Source organism: Cupressus sempervirens, chromosome 11 (genome assembly GCF_028749045.1).
Source record: "Cupressus sempervirens isolate cs-2001-9-10 chromosome 11, ASM2874904v1, whole genome shotgun sequence".
Taxonomy (NCBI): domain Eukaryota; kingdom Viridiplantae; phylum Streptophyta; class Pinopsida; order Cupressales; family Cupressaceae; genus Cupressus; species Cupressus sempervirens.
The window spans coordinates 293,378,293-293,392,255 of record NC_143128.1 but is presented as its reverse complement, the minus strand read 5'-3'; the positions used below and the strand labels follow the sequence as shown (position 1 = coordinate 293,392,255).

Below are 13,963 nucleotides of genomic sequence, written 5' to 3'. Positions count from 1 at the left end.
GGGTTATGTTAAAAGCATTAAATTCATAGTATGGCATTTTGACAGCCCCGCAAGGTACTAAGAAACAATGAACACAAATCAATCGTTAGTGTGTTGGTTCAGCGATTTGAATTTGTTGATATTCTCAGATATCAAAAGATTATGAATTTCTTTGCCCAAACATAGTGAGTTATGCAATGAATTAAGTTCGGTTGCTAAGAGGTGTCAATTTTTTTTTGATATTATATTGGTCTTATTCACTCTTTTGTTGCCAAGCTTTGCATCATAGAGATTGTTTATATGCAAATGAAGATGATGAGTTTGAGGAAAGAGTTTAGAGTGAAAGCGACAATGAATTAGGATTTGTGGCTATAAAGAAAATCTTGAAAAAGAAATTAGAGAAGAAAAGGCCCTAGTTTTGCAAGTTGAAAAGAAATCTGATTGGATTATAGATAGTGGATGTTCTTATCATGATTGGAGATATGAATAAGTTTGTTAAGTTTAGTAATCATGATGGAGGAATTGTTAGAGTTGGTAACAATGCAACTTGTCGTATCAAGGGAATAGGATCTATTACTCTTGATGGAAAGACTAACATTGATATGTTTATTTTGTTGATGGGTTAAAGCATAACCTATTGAGTGTTGGATAGTTGGTTGATAAAGGTTATCAATTGCAATTCACAAAGAAGACATGTATCATCAAGGATAAATATGGTAAGTTGATTGGAACTGGTAAAAGATCTAGAGGTAATGTGTTTCGATTGAATCCATTAAAGATGACTTGTTTGGTTGCAAAGGTGGATAATAGTTGGTTATGGGATACATAGTTTGTAGACTTGGACTCAGAGAGTACTCGACAAGTCCAAAATTTTCAACTCGGGAAAAACTCGGCATATTCTTAACAAAAACTCGGGGAAAACTCGGCAACTCAGAAAGTACTAAAATTTAAAATCTCTTAAATAAACATATATTTTTGTAGAATACAATTATAAAATGTATTAAATTAGTAATTGACATTTCAATAGAGAAAATGTATAGTTTTATAACACTAAAATGATGTGAAAAATACATCTACTCCAATGTTTTCCATGCATCAACATGTTTACCTACGTTTTTTAACATCTATAAATACGCGAGAGTTAAACCTGAGATTACTCGCCCAGCAAAAAAACTTGAGAGTACTCGGCAACTTTGAGAGTACTCAGAGAGTTTGCAAACTATGGTGGGATAGAAGATTCTGTCATATAAACTTTGATAACATTGTGAAGGCTAGTAGTACATTTTCTGTCAGATCTACCTAGAATTGTGAAACCTACTAATGTTGTTTGCAAAGAATGTGTTATGGCAAAGTAGAAGAAAGTTTCTTTTCCTAAAAAGAAGTTTACTATCACAACAAAATTGGAGATTACTCATACAAATCCAAGTGGTCCTACCAGAACAAGAGGATTCTATGGTAAAAGGTACCTTATGATTTTTGTTGATGATTTCACTAGAATGATGTGGGTAGCATTTCTTAAAGAAAATTTTGAGGCATTTGAAAAGTTTTTGTTGTTCAAGAATAGAGTTGAGAATGAATTTGGAGTAAAGATAAAATGTTTGAGATCACAGAGAGGTGGAGAGTTTACTTCAAGAGAGTTTAACATCTTTTGTGAAGAAAATGATAGTAAAAGACAGCTATTAGTACCTAAGGCTCTTGAGAAAAATGGGATTGTTGAAAGAAGAAATAAGTCTGTAACAAAAGCAACAAGAGCAATGATGTTTGAGAATGATTTATCTAAGACATTTTGGAGAGAAGTAATCAACACAACAGTATACACCATGAATAGAGTGTAGATCAGAAAAAGGTACAAACAAGACTCCCTATGAATTATGGCTTGGACATGCACCTTCAGTAAAATATTTCAAAATTTTTGGAAATAAGTGTTACATAAAGAGATGATGATATTGGTAAGTTTGATGCAAGAAGTGATGAAAGTATGTTCCTTGATTAGTCATTGTAAAACAAAGCTTATTGATGTTTTAATCAAAGAACCAAGACTATTGTTGAGTGTGCAAATGTGAAAGTGAATGAAAAGTTTGCAGTTAAAGAGGAAATGCTAGATTAAATTTTTGATGAAGAAGAAGATAATCCTAAACTTGTTAGAGAGAATATTGAAGTTTTGTTTGAGACTATCAATGATTTGCAAAATGATGTTCAAATTGTTGAACAAAGAGAAGAACAAAGATCTGAATCGAGAGAAATAAGAATTGAAGCAAAAACTCTTACATCGAACAGGAATTTGACAAAGAATCATCCTGAGAATCAGATTATTGGAAGCAAAGACGAAGGAGTTATGACAAAAAATAGAGTACATGAAGAATAATGCTTGATTTTTCAAGTTGAACCAAAAAGTGTAGATGAGGCATGCAAGGATGATTGGATTCAAACAATGAAGGGAAGAACTAGAGCAGATTGTGAAAAATAAGACATGGGAATTGGTTCCTAGACCTAAAGACAAAAATGTTATAGGAACTAAATGGGTTTTTAGAAATAAGATGAATGAACAAGGTGAAGTTGTGAGGAATAAAGCAAGATTGGTATGCAAAGGGTATTCACAATAAGAAGGCATAGATTATGAGGAAACATTTGCTCTTGTTGCCAGACTTGAAGCAATAAGAATGTTCTTGGCTTATGTAGCAAGTAAGAAGTTTGAAGTATATCAGATGGATGTAAAATCAACATTTTTGAATGGAGAACTTGAAGACAAGGTCTACATTGAGCAGCCTGAAGGATTCCCTTTGACAGAAGAAAAAGACATGGTATGCAGATTGAAGAAAGCATTGTATTGTCTAAAGAAAGCACCTAGAACCTGGTATGCAAGATTGGATAAACAATTGACAAAATTGAGATTTGCTAAAGGTACGTCACATAGCAATTTGTATTTGGAAGAAATTGAGAATGAATTGTTAATCATTGTGATATTTGTTTATGACATAATCTTTCGAGGTAATGATGAAGCAAGTGATAAAGTTGCTGATGAAATGAAGAATGAATTTGAGATGAGTATGATTGGTGTGATGAAATGTTTCTTGGGTCTACAGATTGTACAAAATAGTGATGATATTTTCTTATCACAATCTACGTACTTGAAAGACTTGTTGAAAAGATTTGGCTTGGAAAGTTGTAAGCCTGTTGGTATACCTGTGATAATTGGTCACAAGTTATCTAGCAAAGATGAGACACCTACAATTGAGTAGAAGAAGTTTAGATCTATGATTGAAGGTTTGCATTATTTGACTCACACCAGACTAGATATAGCAAATGTGATGCTGAGTGCACACATCAAAAGATTCTCTGATCTTTGTCAATCCTTCAATATGCACTGATATTGTATCCAATGCTGATTCAAATTCTTGATTTTTTCTCTCTCCTAGGTTTCCTCTCCACTCCTAGGGTCTACCTTCCTTTGAAAGACACAACACTCAATATGCTGTTTCAAGTTCTAGGCATCCTAGAGTTTCTCAAAATGATGGATTTATCCCAAACTCCAACCATCAAAACATCTCACAAAAGCTGGTTACACACATTGCAATTTTGTGGTTTTTAGCCTTCTTGCAAATTAGGTCTCTCATAGCGATTTTCCTTTGAAACAAGGGTAAGGCTGTGGACTTAGGAACTTTTGAGATGGATTCAATCTACTCAAATGCAACACTTTCACTCCCCAAACACCAAGTACCAATCTCACTCCTACAACACAAAACACTTGCAAACAACACTTTAGCCTAATTGATCAAGTTAGACTAGGGCTTGATAGAAATGCTTCAAATTGGGTGCATGAAATTGATCCAGTGGTTTGGTGACCTTCTACAGGCAGAGTTTGATCCAATTCATCCAAATATTAGGACCCACAACCTTCCTTTGCTGATAGCACACTCAAACAATTCATTTCTAGGCTAAATACATGGACTTATTTAGCCTAGGGCATCAAATTGAGAATAGTAAATAAGTTTTTCCTGTCCTGGCCTTTTGGAATCATAAAGTACAATGTCCTAACTTGCATTTCACCCAGTGGCATCAAATTGCAACGGTGAATTTGCAAGTTAGGGCCATATCTTTGTTTCGAACCCTTGATTTGAGGGTTTCAGACCTATGCCTATAGAAATTGCTGTAACTTCTTTCTAACACAACCAAATTGACTCAAACCAGAAGCAAATGAAAGTTAATGCACTTTATTGGATCTAGACAATCCGTACAAGGCTGTACAGAATGGAATTACTCCAGAAAACAGGTTTTTTCGTTCATGAATGCTGTCATAGTTTGTACAATTTGATGATTTGCTTATGGAAAGATGTTGTATGCCTTAAATATCTTCAAGCAACCGATTCAAACCAACTTTTGGTGGTTATGAACATTGGGAAGTTGAAATGCCTTTTCATGACAACTTTTCAAATAGTTGCATTAGCAATTTTTGCAAAACATGACAACTTTTTTGCATTTTGACTCCTAATTGGTGCCAAATGGTTCCAAACCCTTAGGAATGGTGGAAAATAGATATCTAAGGCAAAAACAACTTGTTTGCAATTATCAGAGTCCAAAACACACAAAAACATCAAAACACATCATAGTGGACTGAGGACTCTTTTGGTTTATAGAATGACCATAAAGATCCTTGTCCACACAAAACATACTAAGCAAACATTCAACAACTAAATGAGAAGACAATTCCTAAATAATGAGATAGGTGCCTTGCACCATGCTACTGGGCTTGAAAGAAACTCAAGTCCCTTTGAGTGGAATGGTGGAAAAAGTGAATCCAGCTTTCTCAATGGCTTCTTTGGTCATCCAAGAAGCATCTTCCAAAGGTTTGCCTTTCCATTAAACCAAATACTTATAGTAAGTCCTCCTTCTAGTTTTCTTGACCAGCCTTTTATCCAAAATGCATTCAATCTCCAATGTAGGAGGCTTGAGAAGATCTTTCAACAACTCTTCTTATTGGGAACTTGTTTCACCTACAACAAAATGATCTTCTATAGTACCTTTGTAAGCATAAAGGTTAGCAACATTAAAAATGGGTGAGAAATGAATATGAGGAGGAAGATCAATATGATAAGCATTTGAACCACATTTATGATGAAGTGTGTAATTGATGAGAGCAAGAGTGGAAGTGCAAATTGTGCAAGTGATATGCGAAGTTGGTAAATGCATGTAAGCGATCCAAGGGATTAGTTGGATGCAAAGTTGGTGATCTGGTATCGAGATCAGAAGAGTATAAGTCTGGTAAAGAGGACAGAGGAGCTGAAGTTATTCTATTTCTATTATTCTGTAAAGAATAGTACAAAGATCATTTGGATGGTGAGTTCGGTGGTCTTTCCCTTGAAGCTGTTTGGACAGTGGGTTCATCTGCCTTCTACAACTCCTAATAGGGTTGGCACAACTCCTAATAGCATTGGAATCTGTTAATAGGGATTCAAAGTCTCCTAACAGGGACTGATATGTATTGAATGTATTTCATAGGCTCGTAGCAGAGTCCATCCTCTTACGAGGAACTTTTATATTAGTATATTATTTTGTGGGTACCATCCCCACCGGGGTTTTCCCTCTGATCAAGGGTTTCCCTAGTTAACATATCTGATGTTATTGTGTATGAGTATCTTCTTATGGTTGTTGGTTATATTGCTCATATGGTTAAGGATTAATAAGGTTGATAAATGTTTTAATAGTTGGATAATTGATTCACCCCCCTCTCAGTTGTTTTGCTAGACTTTGCTTTCTAACAGGTTGCTACTTGCACTAGATTCTTATATCCATTTCTTGTATTAGCCGACGATGTGGTTCTTCTAGCTGCCTCCTTAGACGGTCTTCAACGACTTCTTGATGGTTTTGGCTTCCTTTTGTGACTTGTGACGGTTAGTTGTGAACCTGGGTAAGACCTGGGTGATGGTTTTCAACTGCTTGATGACCTCCCATCTCCATTTCTATTATGTGCACCTGGGGGTTGAGATTTTATCCTCTTACACTTACCTCAGGGACAAGTTCTCTGGACCTTGTTTCAATTTGAAACCTGTTATGTAACCCAGGGTCAATAAAGGGTTGGGTTCACTAGCCATGTTGGAGAGGGAGTACTTTAGACATTACTTTTAGGACACTACGTCCAATTTACCCCTCTTGGACTACTTAGTCAAGCCGACTGTGCTCTACAACTGTGTTGTGTGGTGTAATATCCTTGCTTGTTCCCAACAAAATTCTTAGGTTTAGACTACTATCATTTTGTCAAATAGTTGGTTTATGATCCCATCATTGCATTATAGTCTCACTGAAAAACCCCTTTCACTCCAACAATGCAGTAAGGATGACTCAAGAGTTCATATAATGTGAAAGGAAATACACTCAATGATAGTGCTTACGACAATGACATTAGATTTAAACTCATAATTAGACCTTGTTTGAAAGCTAAGTAAAGAGAGTGGAATACATTCATTAATTCCTATACATGATTCGAAACAGATAAATAGAGTTTTCAAATCATAAACAAGGAGACGATGAACCTGGTATCTTATGGATGTCTGTCTATCAACCACATATCTAGGATTACTCCATGTCTAGTATTCCCCACGTATTCCAGCTTGACTTGTAGATAAGATCCGACTGGTGAAGTCTTAGCGCAATTATGACTGGCGTCTGCAAGAGTAAAACACCTGCATTGCTGGATGACCTTGCAATATAGTGGATACTGGTATGAAAGACGTCTCTTCCTTCACTTGTAACAGGTATACTCGTTGTCTCACTGCCCAATTGATAGCGGTCAACCCGAGTTTGGCCCAACAGTCGTAGTCATGACCGCAATTATTGATAAGACGCTGATTAGAACAAGGGAAACCGTGACTGGTCTAGTGCCATTAACTGCTGGTGAAAGCTACTTTCAAATTCCCACGTCTTCCAGATTATCTGATTTCTACTGTAGGTTATCACTGTCACTCTCATATTTCTTCAATACACTTAATATGTAAAAGATATCTGTCCCATGCCTTCCTCTATTGATATAACCCAAAACTCAAACATACCTATGCTATCTTGCCATCTCCATGCTCGTTGTAGCTATACTAAGCTCACATTTTTCTTTGCAATCTTTTCATTGAAAATCCGTTTGAAATCTCCAAGAGGGTTGGGGCTATGTCCAGCTTCTCTAAGTTTCTTAAGCGTTTTCGTCCCTAAGAATGCATAGTTACATTAAGCAACCATTCAGGATTCTTATAATATCATATATTTGTTGTAACAATCCCAATGCAAATGCTTTCCTTTATAACTTTGAAATGAGGATAGGCTCGAACAACTTAGCAATGTGGGATAAAAGACTTTTTCGTCTTTTAGTCACTTAAGTAACTTCATAACTTTAAAATAAATCACTTAAGTCACTTGAACTCTAATATTTCTTGAAATACTTGTCTGATTGCCATGCTGTTTGAAATAGGAATCTCTCCTCATAATTCCCCATTTGACCAAATACACTTTCTAAAAATAAAAAGGATCCATTTCTATTACCCTTGACTTACTATACATAGTAAGTATGGCAAATGGAGTCCAAATGACATCAAACGAAGGCCAAATCCATAAATCGCTGAATGTTGGAGATGAATCAATCCTTAGAAGACCCTCTAACCATCCTCATTAGCCTACGAGGATCCAATATTAGGCTAATCTCTAAAATTTTGATGCTGGCAACCAATGGGGACATTTCCTGTGGGGCCCCTCTCTCCTGGATTCCGATTGGGCCTCAATTGAGAAAGTCCAAACCCTTCTCCTTTAGCACATCATCAAATGTCATTAGTCTACTCCCCACATTGTCATTCTGGCAGAGTTCAAGGCCCATCCTTTTAGGCTCGGGGCCATCTTCAATTTGGTCTGGCTCCTTCATTGTCTTCAGGGGTTTGCGGATTTGGTTGATGTTCGTTACAAATACTTTTATGTGGCCTATTGTTCTTTGGAGGCTATTGCTGGTTCTGACTTAGTTGGCAGGGCCCATTGCTTGAATGCCTAGGTCTCTGCTTCGCTAATGTTGATCGGTCTACTCCTTGTAACATCATTTTGGTAGAGTTCAGAGCCCATCCTTTCGGGCACAAGGCCATCTTCAATCTGGTATGGTTTCTTCACCGTCTTTGGGGGTTTGTGGATTCGGCTGATGGTCGTTACAGATACTCTTACCTGGCCTAATATTTTTTTGAGGCTATTGCTAGTTCTGACCTAGTTGGTTCTTTTGAGGCTATTGCTAGTTCTGACCCAGTTGGCAAGCCTTGTTGCTGGTATGCCTAGGCCTCTACATTGCTAGCCTCTTTCGTGATTGAGATTGATTCTCTCCCTCTCTTTTAGTTCTCACTAGATCTTCCATTACGCCATCTACTATGAGATTAGGGGGAGGTTTCACTGCTTGTTTAGAGAGTGCAAATCCCTTTCATCTTTCTTCCAATACACCGACCAATAGTGTCTTGCACTTTACCTCCAAGAGGCCACACGACTCTGTGATCACACTTTGCAACTTCAGTTCTCTTCGAGTTAGACTTCAGACCAACTTATCACTTCCTTTTTCTCACTTGTGTCATCGGCGTGGGTCATGAAGCAACCACTCAACACTCCTACTTCCTATTGCTCCAGGTCTTTGAGACCTCGCAGTGGGTACACTCGGCAGCAACACCCACCTCTTGCAGTATTCTAGGACTGTCTGGGGCTCAGTGTTGCCCCATATCATATGCTTTAGTGTTGGGTGTCTTCTCACCTAGGAAGGACCTCCAGTCTTTTCCTTTTTGGTTCTTTTGCATTCTTGCTTGTTCTTTCCTCAGACATCGTTTGGTGCTCCTATTGTTGGTGGTTTCCTTATTTGTATGCTTTCAGTCCCTTAGACCCCTTTGTGGTCTCTTGTTGGACATTAAGAAATTAATCTTATCTTATCTTATGAGATATATTTGCTACACTACCTTATATTTGCTAATTGAGCACAACCATCCCCTACTCCATGGTGCTTTTACGATAGTATCAATCTCCTACATATAGCTATTCATTTAATAATAGCTGGCGTAGAGTAAAGCCTTAAAGTGTAGGTTAAGTTTTGACTCACCCATATAGTTTACTGTGCAAGTTGCTTATCAAACCTAATATGTGTTCTCAAGGATTATGTGTATGACGTGTTGGGAACTCAATAACCTTGCATATAAATCACTATATAATACTTTTTTGACAATTTCACTAACTCAAATCAAGCTTTTTTGGAAGCCATTGAAACTATAGACTCAAGATGTACTAGTGATCTCTGCTCTGTAATTGATAATTGAAATGTCGTACTTCTAGTTAATGGAGTCAAATGACAAGACAAATTATGAGATTTTATTTTTTAATGATTCAACCATGAAGAAAAATATTTTTCTGTTGTGTTAAGTCTCAGTAATTATCACTAGCTGTTGTACCTAGCTTTATAGACATGGAAACCTGGTAAAGAAATTCATATGCCACTTATGTTTCTGTTCTTGTCCATTCATTTACTACATTATAGTGGTTAGGGTTGCCCTTCTAGCAGTTCATGGACATTTTCTGCTGTTGTAAAACTTATACATCATTTTATATCCTCATTGAATTTGTATTGAGGTTATTTTGCCCTGATAGAGACAGCAGTTGCAGCCATGGGAAATGACTGTTGACAGTTATGTCTGCTTCGTACTGGCTCTAGTGAGTAGAGAATTGTTTGAGGGAGCACTGCAATATTCACAATATTTACATATTTAAGAAAGAATGCATAATGTCTTTGTGGGGTCTGCTCCTCCCGTGACTGACATGTATACACTGATAGTATATATTAGTGTTATATTTAAATGGGTGTTTTTCATGTCAATATTATTTTTACCACTCTTACTATTTTCTAGCCTTCTCTTGATGTTTACATTTTTTGGGTACAAATATGGACTGATATTATATTATTTTTTCTCTGTGATAAAGGTTGAATGATCCACACATAACTATGACGAAGTGGAAGTTTTCCAACTTGATGTTCAGTGCAAAGGTAAAGTTCACAGATAATTTATTAAACCGTCTTGTCCAAATCCTGGGGCGTAAGGGTAATTGGAAATGCGCATTGCATGTAATTGAGTGGCTTCGCAGCCATGATCAGTGCAAGTCCATTGGTAGCAGGTGAGGCTTATATCTTAAACACAATCTAAGAAGGATAATGAGATTTTGATATCACATATAGAACGAGGTACTATATTTTTTTTCTAGTTCCAATGGTGATGATAGTGTCTCACAAACATATCTATGGGATTGGTTAATTTATGTGCATTTGTTGCTTTGTGTAGACCAACTTTGCTTGTACATTTGTTAGATTCATAATATCGTTGAGTATGTTGTCATTGATATTAAAGGTTGATGATCAAAGTCGTATAAATTTCAGAGGATTATTTGAAGTAATAGGTACTTGAGATGCTTGTGCTGCTTGACATGCTTGAGCTTCTCAAGGTGGCTGTCTATCTACCTTAGCTGCTTACTTGTCCACTTCCCTTCCAAGTCAGCAAATCTAACATGTTATCATTTTAAAATATATCTTAGGCACCTTATATTTGTTCACGGTGAAGACATTAGGTGTGCTGTATGGTGAAGACATTATGATCATGATTCCTTTAGCTATTTGAGTGGAAGATGAAGGTACTAATAGTAAAGTCTCTTCTAATTAGTGATGGTTCAACTCAAAACATGACTCTGTTACTTTTCAATCAATGACTGGTCAGAAGAGTTTAAGTTGATCCAACTTTTGGCTTGATGTTATTGTGCGTTGTCTTTTTAAAGGACTGGGTGTTGAAAAGAGCTATGCTGTTTGAATAGGTAATATCAGACACCCATTCAAAAATAGTATAAAACATTGAAGGTTTCTTGAGTAGGCAGGAACCAATAGATGCTATTTTAAGAGGTATCTGTACCTGAAACAAATTGCTGGAATAACTCTCTCTATTAATCTGAGTTGTTTCAATCGTTCATCTATTCTTGGTTATCAAGCTTGGAAGGGCATTGACTACTGTTTTTAATGTGGATTGTTACATATTATGTTTGGGTCGCATTGTGACCTTTTTACACCATCAGTCCATTGCAGATGGGGATACCGTCTTTTAGCTCATAGTTGTTAGGTTTGTTAGGTTTTGGTGGTTGTGTTAACGGTTCAAAGTTTCAAGACATTGAGGGATGATTTTGAAATCAAGTCGTTAAGTTGTGATTTCAAAGTGGGAGTATGAGAATTAAAGTCCTTCGAGGTCAAGTTGTAGTGGGTTGAGTCAAAATCCTAAGTGTATTTAAATTTTGTCTAGCCAAAGAGTCCAAGATGCATCATAAAGGCATATTTTATTTAATGTCCTTGCTACTAGAGTTAGCTTTGGACGGATAGAACTTGCAAAGAAATGTTAGATTTAAACAATAAAAAACTTAAATATAATATTCTAGGTGAAAGTGCTACCCCAATCCTAACCCCAAACCTTAAAGATGTCTCTAGATCGGGCACCTTAACCCTTATTTCATTATCTTCTCTAGTGTGCACCCCTTAAGGTCTATTCTTGGAAGGGACATCCTTTATCCAAAGCTCATCATATATGCATATGTTGACTCATCAATATATTTTGGTTATAATGAAGATTAGATCGATCACATCTAGCCAGTTATATGGGGGTTATATTGACCTCTCACAATGACACTATCTACCATTTATACTGAGGTTATACTAACCTCCCGCACTGGCACTATGAGATCTCATTGATCCCATCTTAGCCATTTATATAGAGATGATCCCAATCCCTATACTGGCACTATGGTGTTTCATTAATCCCAGCTTAGCCATTTATATAGTGATGATCCCAATCCCTACACTGATACTTAGCCATTTATATAGAGATGATTTCAATCCCTATACTGGCACTTAGCTATTTATATAGACTTGAGCACAATCCCTACACTAGCACTATGGGAGTTTGATGTATTATTTCTTTATATTCGTTTAATGAACACAATATCAAATATAAATAATTACTACATATCATTATTTTGAATTAATGTGTATTTCTATGTATATGTGCTATTATATACACACACACACACACACACACACACACACACACACTCATTTATACACACACATGTATATGTAAATATATTTATATAGCCAATCATGTATATATTGACATATCGTATAATGATGTAATGAAAAATTTGAATATATACCATACTTGATACACATCTTTATGATGCCTTTACCACCTTTTAGAGGAGTTGATGCGAGTTTTGTATCACTTACATAACGTATTAAGATTTGAATATTCAATATGGGATATCAAACATGCAACTCCTCTCTTGAAAAGTTATTACTCATGAAGACATAAACAATAGCTCCAATGTTCCTTACACCGTTGGATACTCGCTCAATTTTATCGATGTGATTTGCTGGTAATCACGTAGGCGGCCTTACACTATTCATTCGAGGATGACTTGAACTTTGGTGGAATGATGGAGATGATGATGGGTTTGTGAAATATGCGAGTAGCAGATAATGTTGATGGTGGTGGTGATGAAGGATGTGTCTGCCAGGGATGATGTTGATGGGAAAGCAATGGTTATGGGAGGTGAATGGATGTGCTCTAATACTTAACTTACTCCTCTAACTTACTTCTCTAAGCTTCGACTACCCAACTACTTACTATTCTACTCCTACTCCTATGAATGGAAGGCTAGCAAATGGATAGGGATCGAACCTAATGAGAGCTGACCAGCGGCCTCACTTCCACAGTTGCAATGGTTCAAAGGAATAATAAACTAGCTTACCACACAAAGCTTCCCAACCAGCCGCTAGGATGCTAGTGGTCTAGTATTGATCCCTATCAAACATTTACCAATGCTACCATACAACTATCCATCTACTTCACTCCTACTTAGCAACTTGAAATGAAACCAACTTTAACAATTTAAAAGGAAATCTAACTAAGTGGGAGTAGAAAACATGCAATAATACCCAATGTTCTTAATCAACATGCAAATCGCAACAATGAAAAAGAGAGCAATTTTGGTATTATCTTCGCAACAATTTCTCCAACCCCTTTATAAATGAGAGCAAATGGCCTTTGATAGGGGCCAAAAATACAATGGACAGTGGAGATCAAAACAAGATCAACGATCCAGATTGGATCCTCAAAACCCTAATTAGGGTTGCCACCCCATCGGCCAATGAGAAGCCGCCACCTCATCAATGGACCAATGAAAAAAGTGCAAAAAGTGGCAACCAATGAGAAGGCACCAAAATGGTGGCCAATCAAAAATAGACACTTGTCCTATTCTAGAAGAAAGGGAAATTGCTACTTGGGCTTTACATCAAATGATCTTCTAATATAAATCTTCCCTTTTCTTTCATCTTCTTAGCTAAGGCAATGAACTTAGCTAGACTTTCGTTAACTTCTTCCATAGGAGGACAAGGTGTGTGCTTCGCCCTGAGTTCCGCTAACTTCGCCACGCCACTTGCTGCTTTTAGTATCCTTTCGTGATCCTTCTCATATTCTTTCTCAAATCCAATAAAAGCATTGAGAGAGAAAAGGGTGCCCAAATGCTTCTTCTTGATAGCAACCTTCCCCAACTCATCCAACTTTGATCCAAAATCTGTTTCATTGACATCCTCTTCTCTGATATCCTCAAAATCAAGTGCCACCTCAATGTTGCTCATCATGGTTGAAATGGAAGTGTCGATGCTTGGGTTGTGATGTGCAACTGCCTTTTGTATATCCTTTTATGGTACCGCCATTGGTATTGGTTATTCGCCTTATTTTTTGAGGAGTTTTGGGCATCATATCCTCTTTGTCTTTCTTAGTGTTTGCCCGCTTGGGATTCTTACTTGCACTAACATCCTCTATGCTCGTCGCCCTATTACGGGATGGTAGAGTGGTGGACCAAAAGGCAAGAAGAACCAAGAGGAGCAACCCTTAGACTAGAACGAAAGAAAGAT

The 13,963-nt window shown here is 36.9% G+C and overlaps 1 protein-coding gene across 5 annotated transcripts in view; it reads left to right on the top strand.

Moving 5' to 3' along the window:
* LOC149529270 (pentatricopeptide repeat-containing protein At5g67570, chloroplastic-like) overlaps nt 1-13,963 on the top strand; it is a 280,374-nt gene that overhangs the window by 32,332 nt on the left and 234,079 nt on the right. For 4 of the 5 annotated variants that reach the window (XR_016358611.1, XM_089809457.1, XM_089809454.1 and 1 more), the window contains exon 2: nt 9,940-10,131. The exons of the other annotated variant lie outside the window; for it this stretch is intronic. Coding sequence is in view for 3 of the 4 variants with exons in the window: in XM_089809457.1 (XP_089665583.1) it covers nt 9,940-10,131 (192 nt within the window). In the remaining variant the exon portion in view is untranslated. The remainder of the gene's footprint in view (nt 1-9,939; nt 10,132-13,963) is intronic. 5 annotated transcript variants of the gene reach the window in all.